The sequence below is a fragment of the Epinephelus fuscoguttatus genome, linkage group LG8 (genome assembly GCF_011397635.1).
Source record: "Epinephelus fuscoguttatus linkage group LG8, E.fuscoguttatus.final_Chr_v1".
In the NCBI taxonomy this organism is placed as follows: domain Eukaryota; kingdom Metazoa; phylum Chordata; class Actinopteri; order Perciformes; family Serranidae; genus Epinephelus; species Epinephelus fuscoguttatus.
The window spans coordinates 28,905,526-28,927,519 of record NC_064759.1 but is presented as its reverse complement, the minus strand read 5'-3'; the positions used below and the strand labels follow the sequence as shown (position 1 = coordinate 28,927,519).

Sequence of the window (21,994 nt, the reverse complement as noted above, 5' to 3'; positions counted from 1 at the left end):
CCGCCCTTTTACAAGAGGAAAACACATGATCTCAGAGTGATTTGTAGTGGGAGGACGTTTAGCATTTTCCTTTGGTACAAAAGAAAGGTGTGCATTAGAAGTCTGGGTAAAATTAGATAAACAGATACTGATGTGAAGCTCAGTGTAAAGAACAATGATGTACATTTGCAGGCAAAAACAGACCAAATTAAAGTTTGAGATGCTCTTAAATAATGTTTACTAGTCTATTGAGTAATTAAAGCAAGTAACTGTTTCCAGTTTGCGGTAGTACGGCAGACTACTCCATTTTAACAAGACTGAGAATTTACAGCTGTGTACAGCTCTGTGGGGCTGTACTTACTGTAAGCACAGTGATGTTTTGAGCTAAATGCTAAAGTCAGCATGATAGCATGCTCACAGAGATGATCCTATGCTGAAGTTAAGGAGGCATAATGTTTACCATGTTCACCATCTAGCAACATTTGCTAAATAGCACCAAGAAGGTTGACAAGAGGAGAAGTCACAGTGTCATATTGCATCATGTATTTGGGGTACAGCACATCCATCCATCCATCCATCCATCCATCCATCCATCCATCATTTTCATCTGATTATCTAGGGGCAGCAGGCCAAGCAATGCACCACAGACATCCCTTTCCCCAGCAATGCTTTCTAGCTCCTTTTGGGGGAACCCCAAGGTGTGCCCAGGCCAGATGAGATATGTAGTCCCTCAAGCGTGTTCTGGGTCTATCCCGGGCCCCCCCCACCAGTGATATGTGCCCAGAACACCTCTAGCAAGAGACGCCCAGGAGGCATCCTAATCAGATGCCCAAACTACCTCAACTGACCCCTTTTGACATGAAGGAGCAGCAGCTCTACTTTGAGCTCCCTCTGGATGTCCGAGCTAAGGCTAAGCCCAGCCACCCCACAGAGGACACTCATTTCGACCACTTGTACAACACATGCACGGTAAAATCTGGTCTGCACTTGTCAAAAGGCTCAATAGCTGGTACACTATCATAGAACACGGGGTTGATTGATTTGTGTTACTGAGGCGTCCTCAGTTGACCTTGGCTTGGAAAATATTTTATACGAAAAAAAAAAAAAGATATGGGTTAGAGTTACAATTCTGCAATTACCGACAAGGTCCTTAATAAAAGACAATCATGAAATGCTCTCCATGTAAAAGTTCTATTGCAGCTTACAGCATTTCAGCCGCCACCCATTGGAGCCTACCCAAAAAGTTCTTTCGCGCACCCAGTGCACCCACAGAGGCTAAAAAGAGCACACCCAGAGAGCACCTGAGTGGTCACCATCCCTTTATTTCTAGCATCTTCTGCTGTAACCCTCCAACACCACAACACCAATTACATTGTGCATGTGTAATACCACATAGCTCCCATAGGGTCCCAGTCTTAATTCAATAGCCTTGATTAGCACAAAACAGTTGAGGCTGAGGTGAATGTCTGCAAGTAAAAGTCATACAAAAGTATACAAATTGAAATTCTGACCTGACTGTTTCGCTAAATAAGTAGTTGAGGGGTCACCAAAGTCAGTAGACTTTATCCTCTGGGGACTAGGAATATCTGTTCAAAAGTTAGTTCCAATCCGTCCACTAGATGTTGATATTTCTGTCTAGACCAAAGCAGTAAACTGACGGACCAATAAGGCCATCCCCAGAGCCATACTTCTAGCATGGCTGAAAATCACTCAATATGTCATATATGGGGGAAAAAATAATGATTCATCGTGTCAGAGTTAAACAATGCCTGCATGGCACCCTCCTCACCCCTCAACTCCCTCACCCCCATAAAATCCAGACTAAAGAGGATTACGCCGCAGCATAAAGTCGACACAGAGAGGGACCTGCTTTATGATCCTCTCTTCCACATGTGTGTCACTGCGCAGAGTCTCGAACCATTTGGCAGGTGAACAGAGTCAGTGGGATTGGCCTGCTTCTTTTATTCCACCAATTCCTTGCTTGTAAGGACGAGATTTTTATGGTTGAACTCCCTACTGTCATCAAAGCCAGGCTAACCACTATATGGGCTGCCAGAAGAGGGGAGTTGAAAAGGCAACTTATATATAAGCTTTACAACGTAACACTCCTTACAAGGGGGTTTTCAGCACTTCAAAATGCCAGGGAGGGAACAATGAGCCTTATGACCTTCATCTATGCCGCATCTCTGTCTTTGTTTCTTTATCTATCTCTGCCGCCAAGCCTGAGAAAACACTAACATGCAGACAGAGTGTAAGAGTCAAAGACATTTTGTAATATTAAAAGTTTCCCTTATTTACAGCAACCAATGCAGTTATCGCAAATGACCAACAGTGACAACGCACAGCATGTATGTTTACATTATCTCAGTGAGTTCTAACTATCTCGATGAATGTAAATACAAAATGGCTGATAGCAATGTAAATGAATAGCAAAATGAGTCATTTCCTCCTTTGTTTGCAGAGACTTATTACAACACAATCACACTCAACACAAACAACCCATGCTGCATATATAAACATAATGACAACATACATTAACAAAATGAACAGGCCAGACTATTCCAGATGAATTTTGACACTAAACACCAAAATGGTCATCACACTCCCGCATTTGTGCCACACATGCAAAGTGGGAGGAAAAATATGTCTTGTATTGAAAGGAGCTGTCCTTTTAGATTCTGCTATGTAATTTCTAAGTCAGGTTCAATTCAGAAAATAATTTCCTTGTCAAGTAAATTTTCCCAAACAATGACAGAGCAAATAAGGGTGATAGAATGATCTCATCTAAGTGTTATCATGCTGCAGTTGGAGGCCTCTCTCTGATACAGCTATTGATCTATGTTGCTATGGTCAATATTTACCTCCCTCCTGCCAAATAAGAGCCTGGCCAAAGTGCAAGGTCTCCCCTCAGGTGGCCCAGTGAACTTTGTTACCAAGTTCTGACCAGTTGTCGGCATATAAACTAGAACATCTGGAGCAAACAAAACACAGTATGTGTAAACGACTGTGGGCACACACATACACAACACGGGTAGATGAGTTTGAGTATTACACTACATCAAAGACAGATATATGTAACACCAACGTTATTATGTTTGAATGTTGGAATAAATGTAAAGCTTCCTCTTACATTAAGCATTCAGGTCATGTTGTAAAATGCAGTTCAGCACTTTTGATCTATATTTAGTGTTCCCCAGGAGTCTAAATAACTTAGTCTGCTGATGTGGTTTTGCATGCAACTCCCTAATTCACACAAGAAAAATGTCAGCTTCTCATTGATGCACTGACCCAGTCCGTCCTGGCCAGCCTCAGTCGTGAGAACCACATTTACAGTCTGAGCAACCCCGGACCTTTTGGCTGAATCTTTTATTGGGATCTGGTCTGTAATGCAGACACGGGCGCACACACACACACACACACACACACACACACACACACACACAGGGAAGAAGAAGCATCCCTGGAGATGTGCCATTCTCTGGCCATTCTCTGACTTTAGTTTCAGAGGGCGATTCTCAGACACAGCAGTAGACCTCTACAATGGAAATATAAACAACAAACTAGCACAGACAGACCAGGAATTTATTATATTTTTAAAAAACCAAAAAGCCATGCAGAGATGATTTGTGGTCATATTACTTTTTAAGGCATTTTTTCGGTTAAAACTGTGAAAAGACAGCAAATTCTAATGGCAATATTTCATTTTCCTTTCTGCTGTAACAAGGTCCTCCAGAAGTAATATGACCACAAGCTCGAATGCTTTCGAGACTCGGTCCCCTTTCTCACATTTAAGGACAAATAATTAACATTACAGGAGTCTCTCTGACCACAGCCAAATTGCCGCACTGTGGCTCCAGTGATTGTTTAGTTCTAAATGAATATGTCTGTATGTGAGCTCAAGACTGAGAGGATTAGTGAGTATTCATAAAGTCCTTTGTTCTCCAGTCCAGACTGCTAAGAGGGGCAAGTATAACACTTGGGGTCTTACTGGGGTGGAACTACTTCACTCAGGCTTACTTAATGTCATTCTTACAGTAATGTTTCCTTTATGTTCAAGCAGAAGAGGAGGACCACCAAGGCAAGCACTGAAATTCAGACAAAGTTCTCCACAGAACACAAACAACTCCAAGCGTACCAACAAGCATTTGTACATTTAGCAAAATATCCATAAAACAAAACTGAAATTACCCCACAACACCCCCATAACAAATGCAGAGCTCGTCTTTGGTACACACACAAAAACACCATGTACCTCTGTTATGAACCGATCATCCAGCATCATAAATCTGATTAATTTTGGATTTGGATACCAGCTTATTCATGGTGTAGCTTTCAGTGTGTTGTATTTCATGCTAATATGAACATTACCAACAAGTACGCTTGCTACCAAGTTGCACCCCACCCTTCTAAACAACACAATTCAGTGCAATTAAATTTTCCATATACTGTATTTTGCAATTTGCACGCAGACAGTTCCCTGCCAATGGTGCCAGCTGTCTCAGATCTGCAAAAACTATTGCCCATGAGTTAAGAACCTAATAAAATCCATGCAAAAGATGGCACTCAAAGTTAATAAATACAAAATAAACATTTATAACCGTGAGATGTACTGCATGTGCTGACCATGAAAGCTAATGAAACAGTATACTGCATGCTAAATTAAACTATGAAATACCACCAAAACATTGTTTTGGCATGTTTGGCACAAACGTGTTTTGGGGATTTTCCTGGCCAACTGACCAAACAGTCTTTGGTGTTCCCAGACTTGATTTTTCCATTCATTAGTTATTCATTAGCTGATTTAGGCAAAAGTGTCATGGACAAGGAATGAGCTAGGGCAAATGATGCGCGGCAGATTGGAGGAAGAAACTTGTGTGCATGACTTGCCAACTTAGACACTGGGTTTTCAGTCAAGCACAAGTTGGTTTTCTGACCAGACCAGACCAGACCAGACAGTGCACTGACTCTAGTGCTGTGTGAAAGGCAGCTTCACAGAAGCATACTGAAAGGACTGCTTGATGGCTGTGTGTGTGTCAAAGAAAAGGACAGTGCCCTACAAAGAAAGAAAAAAGGTTTTATCTAGATTTACTGGCTGGCTGTTATCATATTTTTCTCCTTTTTTCATACTGAATTCCCCTTTCACTCTTTCCTTTAGGTCCGTGACTGGCATCTACTGTCTAATATCTTTTAACCCAAAATTACAATGTATTGCTTCAGCCATTTACTTCCAATTGGTCTCCACACTAATCAGCATGACAAGAACACTCACGCTGTGTTTATATTATCAGTGGTCCCAGGATGAACTAAATTTCTTAAATTTGGCTCAAAGGCTCAATTTCTTCTAGGTCATTGAGTGTAATTACAATACTCACTTGGCAGATCAATCCAAATGCTGCCAAAATTAAAATACAATAAAAATGTCCAAGACACATACTTCAAATTAACTGACCCTGGAGTCCTTTTCACTGATGAAAACACACTCCAACTCATCAGACTAATCTATTCCCCCCGTTCTCATCCAAAACCTCCCGCAACCCGACTCTATGCATGTTCAGACTCACCATCCCCGTACATGTGGACAGTGCCACCGAGGAGTTGACCCTTGACCTCAGCGACCCCTGGTAAAAGCAGAGGTCGTCCTGGTGGTAGGCCCTCAGGCTCTTGGTGCCGTTCTTTCCCAGGACCTGGACGGTGAAGCCAGGTGCAATCAGGCTCTCCGAAGCCTCCCTCAGCTCCATGTGGAAGTCCTGCCCCAAGCCGCTAAGCCGGAAGTGGATTGTTTCACTGCTGCTGTCAGTGTCTGATGAGCCTGCATCTAGGGTCAGGGATCTGCGTCGCCTTCTGCGCTGGTGGTGGGCCACTTCGTGAGAGATGTAAACGCCTTGGTGGTTGACCTCGTAGGGAGATACAATCTCATACTCTGGATGAGAGATAAAGAAAGACACAGAAAAATTGAAAATGAGGAGACTTTTGGGTGAAACACTGAATTTTAATGCAACGAGAACAAATACAGAGAGAAAATGTACTCTTTTGATATATTAGATTAACACAGATGTCATGGGATCAAGTGGTGGGAGAGATTGCTGAGAGAGAGCTATGATGTCATAAACTATACCTTAGAGATGCAACCTAACAAAAATTAAATACATTGTCCTTGTGGTCCTTTGGTCTGTCAGCATGATTTACTGTGATACAGCGCATGCTGTGTCAGATGCTACCTTGGTTACATCACAGACTGAATAAAAGCTACAACCTTTTTCCCTGTTTTGTAAATTTTCCTTGACCTGCCTCATATACTTTTGCTGGCAGGGTCAAGAAAGAGTTACAAGAAGAGGAAGGGTTTTAGACAATTCCAACACAGACCCTTCAGCAGAGAGTGAATCACGACCTAGTGTTTTACTACAGTTTTTACTACAGCTCAGTCTGAATAACTGCAGGTCATAAAGGGAGATGGTGGCAGGTCACTGGCCTGGCCTCTTAGACCAGTTAAATATCTAATGGCGCAGTGGCCACTGAAACTAACGGGCTCTCCTCCAAAGGTCAAGTCAGAGTAGCTGACTCTTTCAGACGCACTGAAATTGGTTTTCCAAAAGGAAATCATGACAGTAGATGCCTTTTCTGTCCATCCTGTGAGTAAGAATAGCTTGACCTACTAAAGCAAAGCATCCTGTGTGAGGGATGAAGCATGTCATCTTCTTCAAGGATTTGGATACAGGGATACAGGGTTTTGGAGATTGTGCCTGTTACATGCACAAATGTTAAGAAAGTGTGGATTTTTTTCTGTTAATAGGTAAACTATGCAGGACTGTTGCATCACCAGTGAAATTGAAAGCCAACCCCAGACTCACTATATATGGATTTTCGGAGCTGTGTCAGCAATTTTCAGAGCCTCCTCTTGGATGCATGCTGCTACTACTATGATTAACACCTTTTTATTACATCCAGATCTCACCTGCGTGCTGAGCCCAGGAATATCCCAAACACAGAGACATAAGGGGTCTTAAATGGTTTAATTTTGTATCAGTCTACACATTTTTTTCCAGGAAAATCCTGCACTTTAACCAAAGTCATAAGTAAGCCTCAAGTCTTTGCACTCAAGTCCCAGGTCAAGACAAGCCAATGCTGAGTCAAGTCCCAGGTCCTATATGTGATGCCATTTTAACAACAGAGTAATAATGTTAGCTAAGCATTAGCTTGCTATCATAATTTTAGCCTTGACTTACCTTCCCAATGAGGTTAGAAGTCGATGCGTCTGTGTCTGGAATTCATAACCTGCACGTTTTGCATAATGCACTTTATTATTGTTGACCATCGCATGGTTTTTGTACACAAACAAAATTATTTTCAGTATATTTTTCCAGTTGGCACTCAGTAACATTTCATTAGTTTTTAATTAGTTTTCTCTTACGGGGTGGCTGTGGCTCAGAGGTTAGAGCAGGTCATCCACTAATCGGAAGCGGTTCAAACTCCAGCACCGCCAGTCCGCATGTCAAGGTATCCTTGGGCAAGATACTGAACCCCAAATTGCTCCTGATGGCTGTTCCATTGGTGTGTGAGAGCGTGTGAATCCTTACTGAGTAGCAGGTGGATCAGCCACCAGTGTGTGAATGAGTTAACGGGTAAATGTGACGTAGTGTAAAAAGCATTTTGAGTGGTCACAAGATTAGAAAGGCGCTATACAAATGCAGTCCATTTACCATTCTTGCAACTTGATTGGATGCTGTGAGATTGGTTTGAAGTGGTTCTGGGAAATTAAGTGTAGACTCGCTGGAACACAATAGCATTAAACAGCATGACACACTTACATACTTTTTAATCTTTGGTTTTGGGAGAGGGTATTAAGTATTTTAAGTCAAAAAGCTCAAGTACGATTGAAGTCACAAGTCATTGCTGTGGAATTTCTTGTTAAAATCAAGTTGCAAGTCTTTTGTGATTTTCTCAAGTCGAGTCTAAACCCATCAAATCTGTGACGTAATCTGACCTGGTTCCTGGTCATGTGACTGAAGTCCACACCTCTGCCTTTAACTGTGGGATAAACTTTACAGGGTTTTATATTAGCCTTTGTTACTGTGGTGTAGTCTTTGTCGTAATAGAAAGTTCCTGGTGCTTAAAGCCATCGCACACACATTGAAACATTATGTGCCTGATACACTTAGTGTCTATGAGTAACCACCAAGCAAACAAATAAAACAGTGCCATTGTTGATTTTGTTGCAGTGTCGTAATGCTCATAGCAAATGTGTTTAGTCTTGCCATGGGAAAGCGATACATGGTGACTTTATCAGTTTAAAGTGCACAGAAATAACAGCAACCTTGGACTTACAGTCAACAAGAGCCAGTCTCAGTTACTGTACAGTATGACCTGCTTTAGCAAGCCCGAATAATGAGTAAATATAGCACAGAGACAGACATGTTTTGGCAGTGGGAGAAGCATGCAGGGTGACAGACAGTGTGTCATCACTGGCAGTGTGAATGCCTGAGGTTTGAACTTGGCTATTTGGTGCATCTTGAGGCGGACTTAGAGCCCCTACCCACAACATGACATACGCTTATTAGTGGATGCATTTATTTAAAGCACCTTGCATTACCATGACTGCATACGTTTTGGCTTGGGTGGTCAGAGTGGGAAGCAAACCTCCAACCGTTGAAGTGTTACAACCGAGATCTACTCAGAGAGTTACAGGACCGCAAAGAGCAAACACATACTTCAAGTCTCAGACATTTTCTGTGCAGACACCAAAGCACTTAGGCAAAACCAGAAAAGAAACTTCTCTATCTTTGGTGTTTTGACCACCTACCCCCCAACACACACACTTTTACACCTAGTCGACTGTGTTTGTTCCGCCTTAACTCAAAAACCAGCTGCAGTGACCCGTGTCTGACAGTATACAAACAAAGAGTCTGCAGGAACACATGCACACGCACACACACACACACAAACACACACATCTTGTCTGATGGACTGAGACAAGATCCTGCGGTGGTTAGTTTGTTGGTTTAGTGGCTCCTGAGTGCCATTAGTACTGATAGGGAGTTTGACCAATGGGTGCCTGGGCTTAAACTTAACAAAAGATTGAACATACAAACTCTTCCCTGAGCCGCTCTGACATAGCTGTATGGATGTTAAACACATTAACACTAAGCAATAGTCCTGTTGGCTGCGAGATGATATGAAACAGAAGTAAGGGCTTCCCCTAACTTCTGTTTCAGATCATCACCACATGTGCTCGGTGAAAGGAGTTTTGATGTTTATTTGTTGTCTGCTTTTCATGGTAACTAAAAAAAAAACAACACAAAGGATCTGAGGGAGAATGCACAGCCAACGCAGTTGCTGACTCAGCACACCACACGGGGTTAGATCTACAAAACAAAGAACAGATGAAAGTCGTGCACTAACTGCTTGCACTAATTACTGCATTGACTAAGCCGCTATTGCAGCACTTCATTGAAAGCTTTTGGTGACTCCCCAGTGTGTGCTAATAAAAGGGGACCATTGATCTAGTCAGCAATTAGATTAATGTCACATACTGATGCTTTTCTATTAATGCTGATTGATCAGAATTTAGGGTTCCCTTTCGAGTAACTCATGAAATCAGCTTTTACAAAAGTAAACTATTTCTTATTCTGCTCTGGATCCCAATTTGAGCTCCACTGCTGCAGCAGACACTGATGGCTCTGTGTCAGGGTGCAGGTCGCCCCCCAGCGGTGAAGAGAGGCAACACACAGCGCAGGTGAGCGCTTTTTGATGCTGCTGGCCGTTTGAGGGATGCAGTGGATGACTATGCTTTTAATCTTACAGTGCCAAAAAGTAAAACATGAATCATAATGGATTATAATGCACTTTCCCCACACTCAAAAATGTCATCAAAGTCGCAGAAACATTGATTGAATCTGCGAGACGTCTTGTATAACACTTACCTGTATGTTGAGGTAAATTGAGGGATCGGAGCACAGCAGATGCCTCCTGACGAGACTCAGCACCATTATTCAAAAGCACGCTCTGTAATGAAAGACATGCAAATATGACTTGAGCTGCGCATCCTGCAAAATAACACGGAAAATAACTCGGCACTTTGTCATCTAAAGTGTTGACAACTTTATGAGCTCTGCATGCATGTGCGTACAGGCGCAGCGGAGGTAACTCAACTGACTTACTTTGCTCAGAGTGAAAAGGCAAAAAAAATGGAAAACGAGCCGCGTCCAGGTTCTCCACTCCGCGCAAATCCTCAAAAAAGCCATCTCCGTGGGTCACCTTTACGCAAAACCTGAAGCCTAAATCACACGGCCGCTTGCCAGCAATCTAAAGAGCTCCAGTGAAGCACTCCAACCAGCCGCTGCAGCTCTGCAGAACTTGTGCTGAATGAGGCATCAACGAGTTTCAGATGCAGCCTTCTTCACTTGTGCCACTTTGGTTTCCATTCATTTCCAAGCGCAGTATTCCGATGCGGCAAATCGCTTCAGCTCAAGTCCTCTCTCCCGGCAAGTCATTTTCTTTTTTTCCCACTCAGACCAGTATCCAAAGTCTCCCTCGTCCTCTCTCCCCCTTTCTCTTTAACACACACACTCACTCTGCCGCTGTCTCTCTCTCTACCCAGTGACCCCCGCGGACCATTTTGACTCCCAGTGAAATCATGTGATTGTCTTAAATAGGCTGCGTCTCGTCTTGGCAATAGCAGACTTCTATGAAAGTCGCACTGAGTCCGAATCTGTTCCCCCCCGGGAGCCTACCGAGGGAGCACTGAAAGCAAGACTGCTGAGTATACTGTGTGTGTTTTGAGGAGGGGGTGTGGGTGGGTGAGTGGGGGTGGGGGTGGTAAGTGCAGCCTGTAGCCAATCACATTTGACACCTGCGCTGAGAGATGGGGTTTGTGTCCATCTCTCAGGTTGCGGGAGGATGTAGGACAGAGTCAGAAGCAACCTGTGCTCTGTTTGCTTCCAGGGTAATGAAGTAATTACATTTCCCTATTACATGCCCTTTAAGGAGACTGCAATAACAAGTGTTTGTTATGTCTGTTCCACATCAGGTAGTTTGAAATTGATGAGCCTTTTCAAAGCATAAAACAGCAATGAAAATATTTATTTGAATTCAGTAGTCTGGGTTTTGTTACCCAAATGTGATCAAGAGATTAGGCTACACCCCGAAGCAGGTAATCAGTAATTTGTGATGGATTAAGGTCTGAAATTTGACCTTTGACCCTGTTTAATCCGCTCGTCATTCTCCCATCTCTCCCGTATTCCGCAGCTGCACTGATAGGCAGCGTGCCAACATTTCTAAACTCCCCACAATCATTCATGGAAGTGCTTCGGAGTGTGGGAGCCAAAAGATCGGGGAGCGCTTGTTTCATATTCTGGAGCATTTCATCCTCCCCAAAAGAAAACCAGATGAGTTTTCTGCTGTGCTGCAGGAGAAATAAATGTGTGACGGTTTACGGTGTGATCTGTTTTGGCACTAAGTCAGAATATCTGGATCTGAGAGAGAGGAATCAGAGGTGATTGTAAGATGTAGATTGTGCCACAAGTGTCTGTCTGCAGCAGGTTTTTTTTTATAGGTTTCTTTTATTTCTACACAGCTGAAACATACGGGTTTATGTCTTTATCTTAAGATTAATAGAAAAATTGAATTACAGTTGAGCATATGATGGGTCTTAGCCACAGATTCAGGTGTTCAGAACGCTAACAAATAGCCATTTAGCTTGAGATAAGGAAAGCAAACCCCAGTATCATGTTTCAGCGTTTTAGGGAGAGTGATGAAAGAAGACCTCTTTGATAAATTACACTAAGTGAAAAAGTGGGACAGGACTTCAGCTCTTTATGACACTGTCCTGAGGGTTTGTGCTCGGTGTTTGAAGCGTCTTCCAAACACTCTGTGTTTTGTTTGGTTAGCGATAGTGTCACACATGAAGGATTCATTTGTTGTCAAAGACAGGGAGGGAATAAATGAGACAACAGAATGACCAACTGTCTCCTAAAAGCAGCTCCCCCACAGATAAGAAGTGGGCAAAAGTAGATGTAAGAACATTGTCATCCTGAGAGTATTATGCTCTAAGCCTATAAAACTGATACATATACACAACTGACTTCCAGATTTCTGCCGAAGTTCGCCAATTCTGGATTCAATCAGTGATAAAATGCCATCATGAAGACAATTCCTACCATATGTTTGGAGGCTCGGGAAATCTTTAGTGTCAGCTGCTGCTGAAGTTATATTGCCCCTCCTTCTCCTCATGCATTTACCCACACACACACACACACACACACACACACTTCCCTGACTTGTACAAATGTGTGCACACACTGCAACACAATACTCACTCTGCACCTGAAAACATACTGCTCGCATATTTCTGTGCGAGTCAGTTTTCTATATTTGTTCAGCAAATGCACACAGCTGATTGGAAAGTTTTCAAACTCTGAAACAGCCTGACTGTGTTGCATTCTAAGACTATGGAACAGTCTGACTGTAGTGTGCTTCATTGTGGGGGGTGTGCAGGTACAGTTGATTGAGAAGTAGAGAGAAGATGCTGTGTTGGATTGGATTGGGAGAAGTCAGAACTGAGCTGGCTGCAATGAATGATTTGACCTCTGAAGCCCCGAGCTCCTGTGTGCCTCTCAGTCTGGCTGCCTGTGTGACTGCTTGTTTGTCTGTCTGACTGTCTTCAGTGTCATCTGCAGATGTGCAAAAGCAAATAGCTGGCACATGGAGGAAGCTTATTCCATCACATGCATTTCCACACACACTGATACAGTATATCAGTTTACATTAGGAAAGATGCAAACATTCATATGAGTTTATTGTTCACTACAGGAGTTTGATCTGCATACTGGTCAAAAACGATACATGCAGTAAAACAATTATCTTTTTTTTTTTTACAGACATCTGCAAGAATTTAAATCTTTGTGTAACTTTCTGGCTGCTGCCGTAGGAGCAAAGGGATTTTAAGGGAAAAGTTCAACATTTTGGGAATAGATTTATTTGCTTTCTTGCTGAGTTAGATGAGTAGATTGATACCACTCTTGTGTTTATACACTAAGAATGAAGCTATTGCCAGGAGCTGGGTATCTTAGCGTAGCACATAGGCTAGAAATGGGTGGAAACAGCCAGCTTGGCTCTGTCCAGAGGTTGCAACATCTGCCTCTATCAGTATCTCTAAAGCTCACTAATTACATATGTTTGTTTAATCCCCACCAAAATGTGTGGTGTAAAAATGTCAGTAACTGGAGTATCCACAGGTTGCTGGATCCAGCCAAGACATACTGTAATTTCGCATTAAAATGGCAAATCTTCCATTTTCATATTTCAGTTTTTGAAGGGAATCTGATACAAACTTGGGAGCACATTAACATCGCCAACTACAATAACATGTTTCCCTGATGTTAGCATGTAGCTACATGTCGCAGTGTAGGCTGCTTGCAGCTGGAGAAAAGACTGTTAACCAAAATCTTTACAACGGGACATGTTCCAGTGGGAATATCATATGAAATTGGGGAGAAATTAGCAACAATGGCAACCAAGGTTACGTCTTTCCCTTATGTTAGCATGTAGCTACATGTAGCAGTGCACTTGCAGTCAGGAGAATAACTGTCATAAAGTATAGTGTCACTATCTAACCTAAAAAAAATCACCAATTAAAGTTTTAAAACCAAACCAGACATGTTCCAGCAGGAATTGTATCCAAAATCAGGGAGAAATACACTGCTACTGCTACTAAACTACAGGGCTACATGAAGCTACATGCTAATGTCATGAAAACTTGACGTCAAGTTGTCTTGAAAGTAGAAAAATAAAAAGATTTTGGAGGCAGAGCATAGAGTGCCGAAGTCACGCCCCTTCCAGTGAAGCTCATGGGACCTTAGATCGGAAAAAATATGAATGGCAGTGAATGAGGAGAGAAATATTATCTTTTGGTCCCGTTTGAGTTGTGACATGAAATTCAAATATGTCACTAATGAATTTAAAACATAAATTTTAAGGTCAAGAAAGTCATACTTTGTGGTAACTGTTGAGATATAAGCTTTTGAAAAAACGTAATTAGAAAGACTACACAGGAGGCGGTCGCGTATGTGACGTCATAGCTTTCTCTTGCTTCCAGCAGCTTGGAGTGACTGCAGCCTGGCACAAAACACACAGACATCTTCAATCATAAATCAATTAATCATAAAACAGTGGAATTTCAGCAGGGAGGCCAAGCTGCAGGAAGCGAGCGAAAGCTATGACGTCACATACGCGACCTCCTCCTGTGTACTCTTGAGTCTTTCTAAATAAAAAGCTTATATCTCAACAGTTTTACCACAAAGTATGACTTTCTTGACCTTAAAATGTATGTTTTAAATTCATTAACAACATATTTAGATTTCATGTCACAACTCAAACGGGAACAAAAGATAATATTGCTCTCCCCATTCACTGCCATTCATATTTTTTCCGATCTAAGGTCCCATGAGCGCTACCAGAAGGGGCGTGACTTCGGCACTCTATTCAGAACGGTCTGAAGCCTGAAGAGTTCACTCACAGGGATTATGTTTATATATGTTCTTTACATTATGTGAAACCATGGACACATTTAATATGACCATCTGACATTGTAACATTGAAAGAAAATGAAGAAAAGCATAATAGGTCTGCTCTAAAGTTTCTCTCTGGTTCAGTCTCTCCAGGTAGTTTTCACTCCATGGTCTAATTTAATTAGCTCTCTAAAACTGTCATCAGGGCAACATGTGTGTGAGAGTGCACAAGAGTGTATGCTTGTGGTGAGCATACGTGAGCTGGTGTGCACAATCTCTTATGTTATTTACACGCGTCTTTGTGCGTTTGTGAGGGTATGAACTTGTACATGCATCTGTGCGTGTGCATGTGTGTTTTGGTCCTTATGTGTGTGTATGAATAGTAAGGCTGTAAAATTCCTCTCTGAGCATCACAGAGGGGAGGCTGATGGGAGCTGACAGGGAGCAAGAGTGGAGGGAGGTGGGAGAGGAAGATGAAGGTGAGTTTGGAGCACGGGGAGACTGTGCTTGCCAGCCAGTTTGATGATTGAAGGTTTAGTCAGGCTTTGCAGAAATTCAGTACTGCTGTCGAAGAATACTAATGCCTTTACTGTTATTGTCTTGACCTTATCGAGTGTAACCTATACACCTTGGATGTATCAGCTCAGAGTAAAACAACTGTTTCCCCTAAATATTTGCAGATGGTGCTGAGCTGGCTTTTGGCCACTGCTGGACCTATTCCCAGTTATCCATTTATCAATCTTACTTTATATTTTAGAGGAATAATACTTTTTTCAAATTGCAACATATGTAAACTACTTTCAAACAACAGTGTGTTTGGAACATTTCACAAATTTACAATTTAGAAATAAAACCTTGAAATTATTTAAGGTACACCTATTCCAGTTTTGTTTTGTATGAGTTGGACAAAAGATTATAACATAAAGTTTTCACATTCTGACATAATATTAGCAGAGAGGATACATTTCCACATATGCAATAAGAGCTTGGGTAGTGCCAGTTTTGGCTGCTTTGTGCCAAAGTGGCTCAGATGAGTAAGTGGAGGGAACAGTGGAAGACTTACTTTCAGCCCTATAATTTCTACTTTGGAAAAGCAAGCAGTGCACTGAACAGGAATCCTCACTGTAGGAAATACAAGGAGTGACAGATTAGGTGGTTTGGATGCTGGTGGGATGGCAAAACTTCCAATGTAAGCTGCCTTCCAAAATGAGAAATCCACTATATAAAAGTGTTATTAAAATAAATCAGAGCCCATACAGTCCTCTCATTTTTGAGGATGCAATCAACTTGAAAGACAATTGAACAATCAGTAGCATTTAAAATAATGGTTCAATGATATACTCGGGTTCATGAGCAATACTGGGAAACTTGCATGTGAATGTCCTACAGTGCTTTATTTGAATTTGTTCCACTAACTTATTGTCATTTCAGGGTAATTTGGCAGTAGGGGTGTTGTAATTTATCGGTATTGATGATTACTGTAATACTTATTACCCTTACCCTTGTTATTAATACACATACAATAATATTATGTAATTGATAATGTGCCTCTTAAATGATTTCTGTTTCTTCATGTTTTGTCTCCCTCCCATGACGCCATCTGGCTGCCTTTTCACTACCCATTAAGTGTAGTTGCTGTTTTTGTTCTCTGCCTCCCTCCTCTCAGATTTTGAGTGCAATTAATTTGCCAAAGAAGAGACAAAATGCACAATAAACAAACTTAAAGATGAATTTGACTGATGGACACCATAACTATGTACTGAAAATCTGATATTGTGCCAGCCCTACTTGTCAGCAGTACATTTTCACTAGTAACAGTTCTCAGATTCTTAATACGATGACGGCCCTATCCTCACATCACCTACTGTAGCGCCCACAAACAAAGATACACAGTGTTTCCTGTCATCTGCATTGTCTCAGCAAAGCCTTGTGCTTTCCTACATATGGTTTGTCTTTAGCAGTGTGACTGCAGCCAAACTGGATACTGGATACATATGAGTGTTGTGCATTCAGATGTGTGAAGGAACACAAAGGACAAGACAATCTCTGTCCTTGAAACTTGAACTAAATTTTTGAATCTGTAAATGATGATAACAGTTTTCCTTCAGAAGAATGACTAAAAATGTTCATGCATATTGTTCTTCAACAACATATCTTACTGTATGTGACAGGCTGAACACAGGCTGCCACATTGTCTGCTTCTTTGAAGCACTAAATAACTTGTTTTTTTCCAGTATGGGGGGGACATACTGGCACAAATGGAATATAATATAATTAGTATGTTTTCTTTTGGGTATAATCACCCGAAAATAAGAATTGTCATGTTTTTGTTACCTCAGAATGAGCTGTTTATATCTATAAGTGAGTGGGTCCTTGTCCACGGAGTCCGCCATGTTGCAACACCATGTTTTTACAGTAGCCCAGAATGGACAAACCAAACACTGGCTCTAGATAGGGCCATTTGTGTTTTCATGTCGGCCACCGTAGTTAGCAGCCCCTCCACAACTACAGAACAGCATTGAAAAAACACTGATTTTTACATGAAACTACTTTATTCAGTGTTTTTACTGGTTTAAATCTCCGGGTCCATTTGTTTTGGAGAGGAAGAGACCTCTGTGGATAATTCATCTCCTTGTAAAAACCTCCTGAACACCTGAATCTTAGTTTTCAGACAAAAAAGGTGAGCACACATTAGCAGGTGCTTGGCTAGCAGCCTGTCTGCGTCAAGCTGAACAGCATCGGAGAAACATTGATTTGTATTGTGAAACTGCTTTAATCAGTGTTTTTATTGGTTTAAATCACCTGCTCTGCTTGTTTTGGAGAGGAAGAGACCTCTGTGGATAATTTGGTTCCTGGTAAAACCCTCCTGAACAATGTACACTGAAGGAATCCTAACCAGAAGTTCAGATTGATACGTGTGAGAAGTTTCATCTTGTTGCCATCTGCAATACTCACAGCAAGATGCCGCTGAATAACACAGCTCCTTTAGGTCTCAAGAAACAATCGTACTGTGGAAGTGTTTCTCTGGCTCACTTTTAAATTAGGTCAGTTTTATTTGTGGGTCACAACAGCAATCAGTAACATCATGAAGGCTCGGTAGTTTCAACGATTGAGCACAAAACAGCAGACTGTTGGTTCGGCAGGTTCGCCAGCACTCCAGTGGAAAAGTTGCATTTGGAATACGTTACTGTACTGCCTCACCCCTCCCTTTCAAATAGCTTCCACTGAACTAGATAATATATTGGACATGGCTGAGCGACGCAAGCATTATTCTTCATAATAACCAGTGATTAGTGAAGTTATTGTGCTGATGTCAGTGCTCTGCATCAGTTGGCCCACGAAGTGTTGCAGTGTGGGAGGTCTTGGTCTGACTCCGTTTGATCATGTGAGCACTAACAGTTCACACTGGGACACGATACTGGATAAAGCTGACATATTGCTGATTAATCTGATTTATAGTGGTAATCATCATGTTGTTCTATTGCTGTCCAAGTAGTGGTTTAGGCTATTAATCCAATCAATTGCACATTATTTTCGGCAACAAGTGTCCTATCAAAACACTGGTTACGCTTTGAGTGCGTGAAGTTGTTTAATTAGTGCGCTAGCAGAGTTAATGTTTTAGGTCACAGATTTTGCCTTGTAAGTTATTAAGATAATTATGCTCACTTTTATTTTATGAGACAAACCACTGAAACCCATAACTGCAACTTTACTTCTTTTCTTTTTACAAGGTGCTCCCTTACATTAACTTTAGAGGCAATATTAGCAATATGCTAACACAGTTTGCTAACACACTTTGTGTTATCTGTATTTGTTTATGTCTTCTTTCTGTTTATAGTTGTATACTTTACTGCGTCTGTATCCTATGAAGCTCTTACAGCACCTCTCTCTTAGTTTGAAAGCCCAAAATGAAGGGCTGAAGAATTGCGCTAATTATTGGTAGTCAGCTGTATGTGATCACTGGGGCAGAAAGAGCATCTCTGGAGGGGTGAAACCTAAAAACAAAGTGGCTAGTCTTATGACACTCTGCAGGGGTGAGGGCCTGCTAAAGTTCACCACCTCTGTATTGTGTAAGCAGTCCTGTAATAATAACTGCCTTCATCTTGGCAGACTGTAAAGCCTGTTTGAAGGCTTTTTTGTTGGATATGACTTGCAGCATCCTTCCATGAGTAATACATGTGTAGGATGTGCAGTAAATTTGACTTAATCATTCTCATGAAAAGCCTCCATCTCTAGGAACTTTCCTTGAATCTTGCACAAAGCTCAGAAAATTGAGATACCAGTTTCAGTAACACTGCCAGTCTCAACTTCTGCACGTACAGTAGCTCTATTTTACACTGCCAGACCCATAGGAAAGTGTTTCTCTCTCGCCACTCAGACATTTGCATGTGGGGTTTCACCCTGTGGGAATCGATGTCTGGCCAAGAGTCTGATCCACACAACCCACCAGTGTCCATATAGTGTGGTGTCAAACTGAACCTGCTGGCAGGGAGATGAGGCACAGAACAGCAGCCCTCATTTAGATGTAGGCTATAACTAAATGTTCATACTGCAAAATTATTCCTCTTGGCTCAAGTAGAATTAATAAAACCTGACAGTATATCTATTAGCATATAGTAGATTATGCAAAGAAATGTGCTGCAAGGGGTTTATTGTTTAATGGTATTAAAATCTAGATTTCACACATAAAATGGGGCATTTAACAAAAACTTGACCTTTGACCTCTCCCCTTAAACTCAGTGGAGAATCTCCATTAAGAATTGAATCAGATAACCATCTGTTTGCATACTTAATGGACATTTGCTGCACTTATTCAGCACTACCTTACAGTTGATTCACTTCCCACAGAAAAAATACAAGCACAGTGTGTGGGCTCATACAGTAGCTTCCACAGTAACTTCCACCGAACCCCTGGAGTTTCCAGGTACCAATGCGGGTCAGCCAAAGTATGAAAAGGGCCAACTGACTCAGTATTAACAGCTCAGTTCCAAACAAAGGGTCAAGACATCGATGGGTAAATCAGCTCCTGGATACTAACCACATTGTGCCGGCATACTTCACACGTGTTACTCACCTGATCTAAGTGACTGTGTTTGTGCACCATGAATTCGAACACATGAGCTGCACCACAGCACGCCTCAAAGCTGCACTTGCTGAACTTGCTGATATGGATTAAAATTTTCCTTCGTTGGCATATAATGCTGACAAACTTTAATTCACTGCCAGTCACCAAACCAACAACACGCCTTACCCCCCAGGATAATCAAAGTATGGAAATCTCACAGACCACCCATGAATACACACACACACACACACACACACACACACACGCGCGCGCGCGTGGGCACCGCATGGTGCAGAAGCAGATTGAATGTGAAGTTGTATTTTTCCACAAAGTCTTGAGAAATTAGCAACAGCTCCAGACTAAAATATGAGAGTAATGTTGGAGAATATGAAAGTTTCATCACACTTTTACACGTGCACACATACACACACTGTACACACACAGGAGTCTGCTGGGTGGCACAATTGCCTAATTGACAGTAAAAATACCGTCCACAAAGATGCCAAGCCTGTGTTTTTAAACTCTTAAGCCATGGCTCCCATCCACAGCAAATTTTCAGCCATGGCTGAGGGGACTGCCTTGTGTGGTCACAGGAACCCTCCACCTTCCCCTATGAAGGGCCTGCTTTGTTCTTTTTTAGTAATGCTTAATTTCTTCAAAGTGCAGACAAGCTGAACAGCATTATACTAATGGGCATTCAAGCTGAGGTTTACTCACAGCAATGAATTAGTGTCCGTGAATGAGGCACTAAGAGTTACAGCAGGTGATGTATAAGGCTGTGAAGGAGGGTCATTAATTAAGAGAGGTGAAAATAAATAAAACATCAAGAGAGGTCATGCATTCATGCATGCTACTGAGCTACTGACACTGTGAAAACTTGTAGTTATTTGGTATTTAAGATAACTGATGAGTGTTGAGCAAGACAATTGAATATCATTTTAAATGTGTATACAGGTAAGGTGCCTGTCTCTAAAATATAAAGTCCTGCAAAGCTCCATTGACAGAATTTACCGTTTTACTAGTGTTGCAGTTAAACAAGGCTCATTTCAATGCTAAAGTTAAAATGAATTTTATGAGACATGAGTGGCCAGTGTCCTCATGTATGTCTTGCAAGCTTATGACTGGAAGGTTACAGGCTCAATCCTCAAATTGTTAGGATAAATCTGTGCTAGGAAAGTGACAGAGCAGAACTAAGGTGCCCTTGACCCACGTAATCCTTACCTGTTGTACTGAGCAGCTTCCAGGTGTGAATGTGTGTAAAAGAGAACAGACATTACCCTGGTTTTTATAAAGCAAAGAAAAAACAACAAGTGTTTGTCTGTGTGTGTTTGCATATAGTCACATTTTAAAAACATGAGTGGAAAGAAGGCATTTGAAGACACCTTCATCCCAGTGGCTCATCCAGTCTCTAACAGTAACCTCCTTTGGGTCACTTATCACACATGCACTCACACAAACAACAACAACAACAACAACAACAACACTACATGCAACTGGACAATTCATCACAGGTCATCACCTCCGTCAGCATGTGTCCGCGTCACTGACAGAATAGGTGACCACCTGTAGCTGGAGCAAAGCTTTATTTTGGTTGTGAGGTCAGAGGTCCTGAGATGCAAGTTGAGAGAAGCTGTCATGACTGCCAGAGTGGCTGTGTCACTGAACCTGAAAATATTTGTTTGGAAGCATCAAACACTGAGAGAAACCCACTGGTGAAAACTACGGTTGTAGAAAATGTGTCTGCTTAGTCGTTACATTAAAGGGTGGATTAGTTTGCACCATTTGTTCTTCTCAGTGTATTTATTTATTTTTAATTTATTTACTTGAAACTCAACATATTAGGGAAAGAAATACATGCAGGGTTATGAAGTGCAACCAAACAGCTTTGGAAGGAAAGAAAAACATACCCACCAAACCTCATAAATAAATTGGTATTTCCATAAACTATAAAATCTCCCTTTTGAAATGCTTCAAAAGTAGTTAATTTTTTTTAGCTTAACAATAAGAAATAAAACCCTTGGCCATAAATTCTTCATGAATATGTTTCTGCTGTCACAAGTATGACTTTAAAAAAGGGCTTTCTTTGGAATGTTTCGTGCCCTCTGACCCCGTAGTGCAGGGAGTTTGCGTATCCATGTCTCCACTAGTAAAAACCGCATTCCTACCTTCGATCTGGGTCAAAGATAAAACATGACAGAGATCTGATGCTGACAGGCGAGTCAGATCTGACGGTCAGAGACAACATTTCTTTTGGAAGGCCGGTGGAAAAAAAACTACACAATAAAATATAACCATACATTATGACACACAGATGTCAACTAATTTATTGCACCAACTCTCAATCTGTGCTTTCTTGAACTAGTCGTTTCTTTAGTTGATTTCCAACCACTGTTTATATCCACCTTAACTCTAATTTCTGTTGGGAACATTTAATGTATGTTGTTTTGAC

General features: G+C 41.6%; 1 protein-coding gene across 1 annotated transcript in view; it reads right to left on the bottom strand.

Moving 5' to 3' along the window:
• Positions 1 to 10,301, bottom strand: part of LOC125893213 (A disintegrin and metalloproteinase with thrombospondin motifs 16) — a 72,589-nt gene extending 62,288 nt beyond the window's left edge. Inside the window, exons 1-3 of the mRNA XM_049583775.1 lie at positions 10,134 to 10,301; positions 9,897 to 9,978; positions 5,541 to 5,899 (exon numbers count right to left, since the gene is read on the bottom strand). Coding sequence (XP_049439732.1) covers positions 5,541 to 5,899; positions 9,897 to 9,978; positions 10,134 to 10,217 — 525 coding nt within the window. The 5' untranslated portion in view covers positions 10,218 to 10,301. The remainder of the gene's footprint in view (positions 1 to 5,540; positions 5,900 to 9,896; positions 9,979 to 10,133) is intronic.
• Positions 10,302 to 21,994: the final 11,693 nt, after the last annotated feature.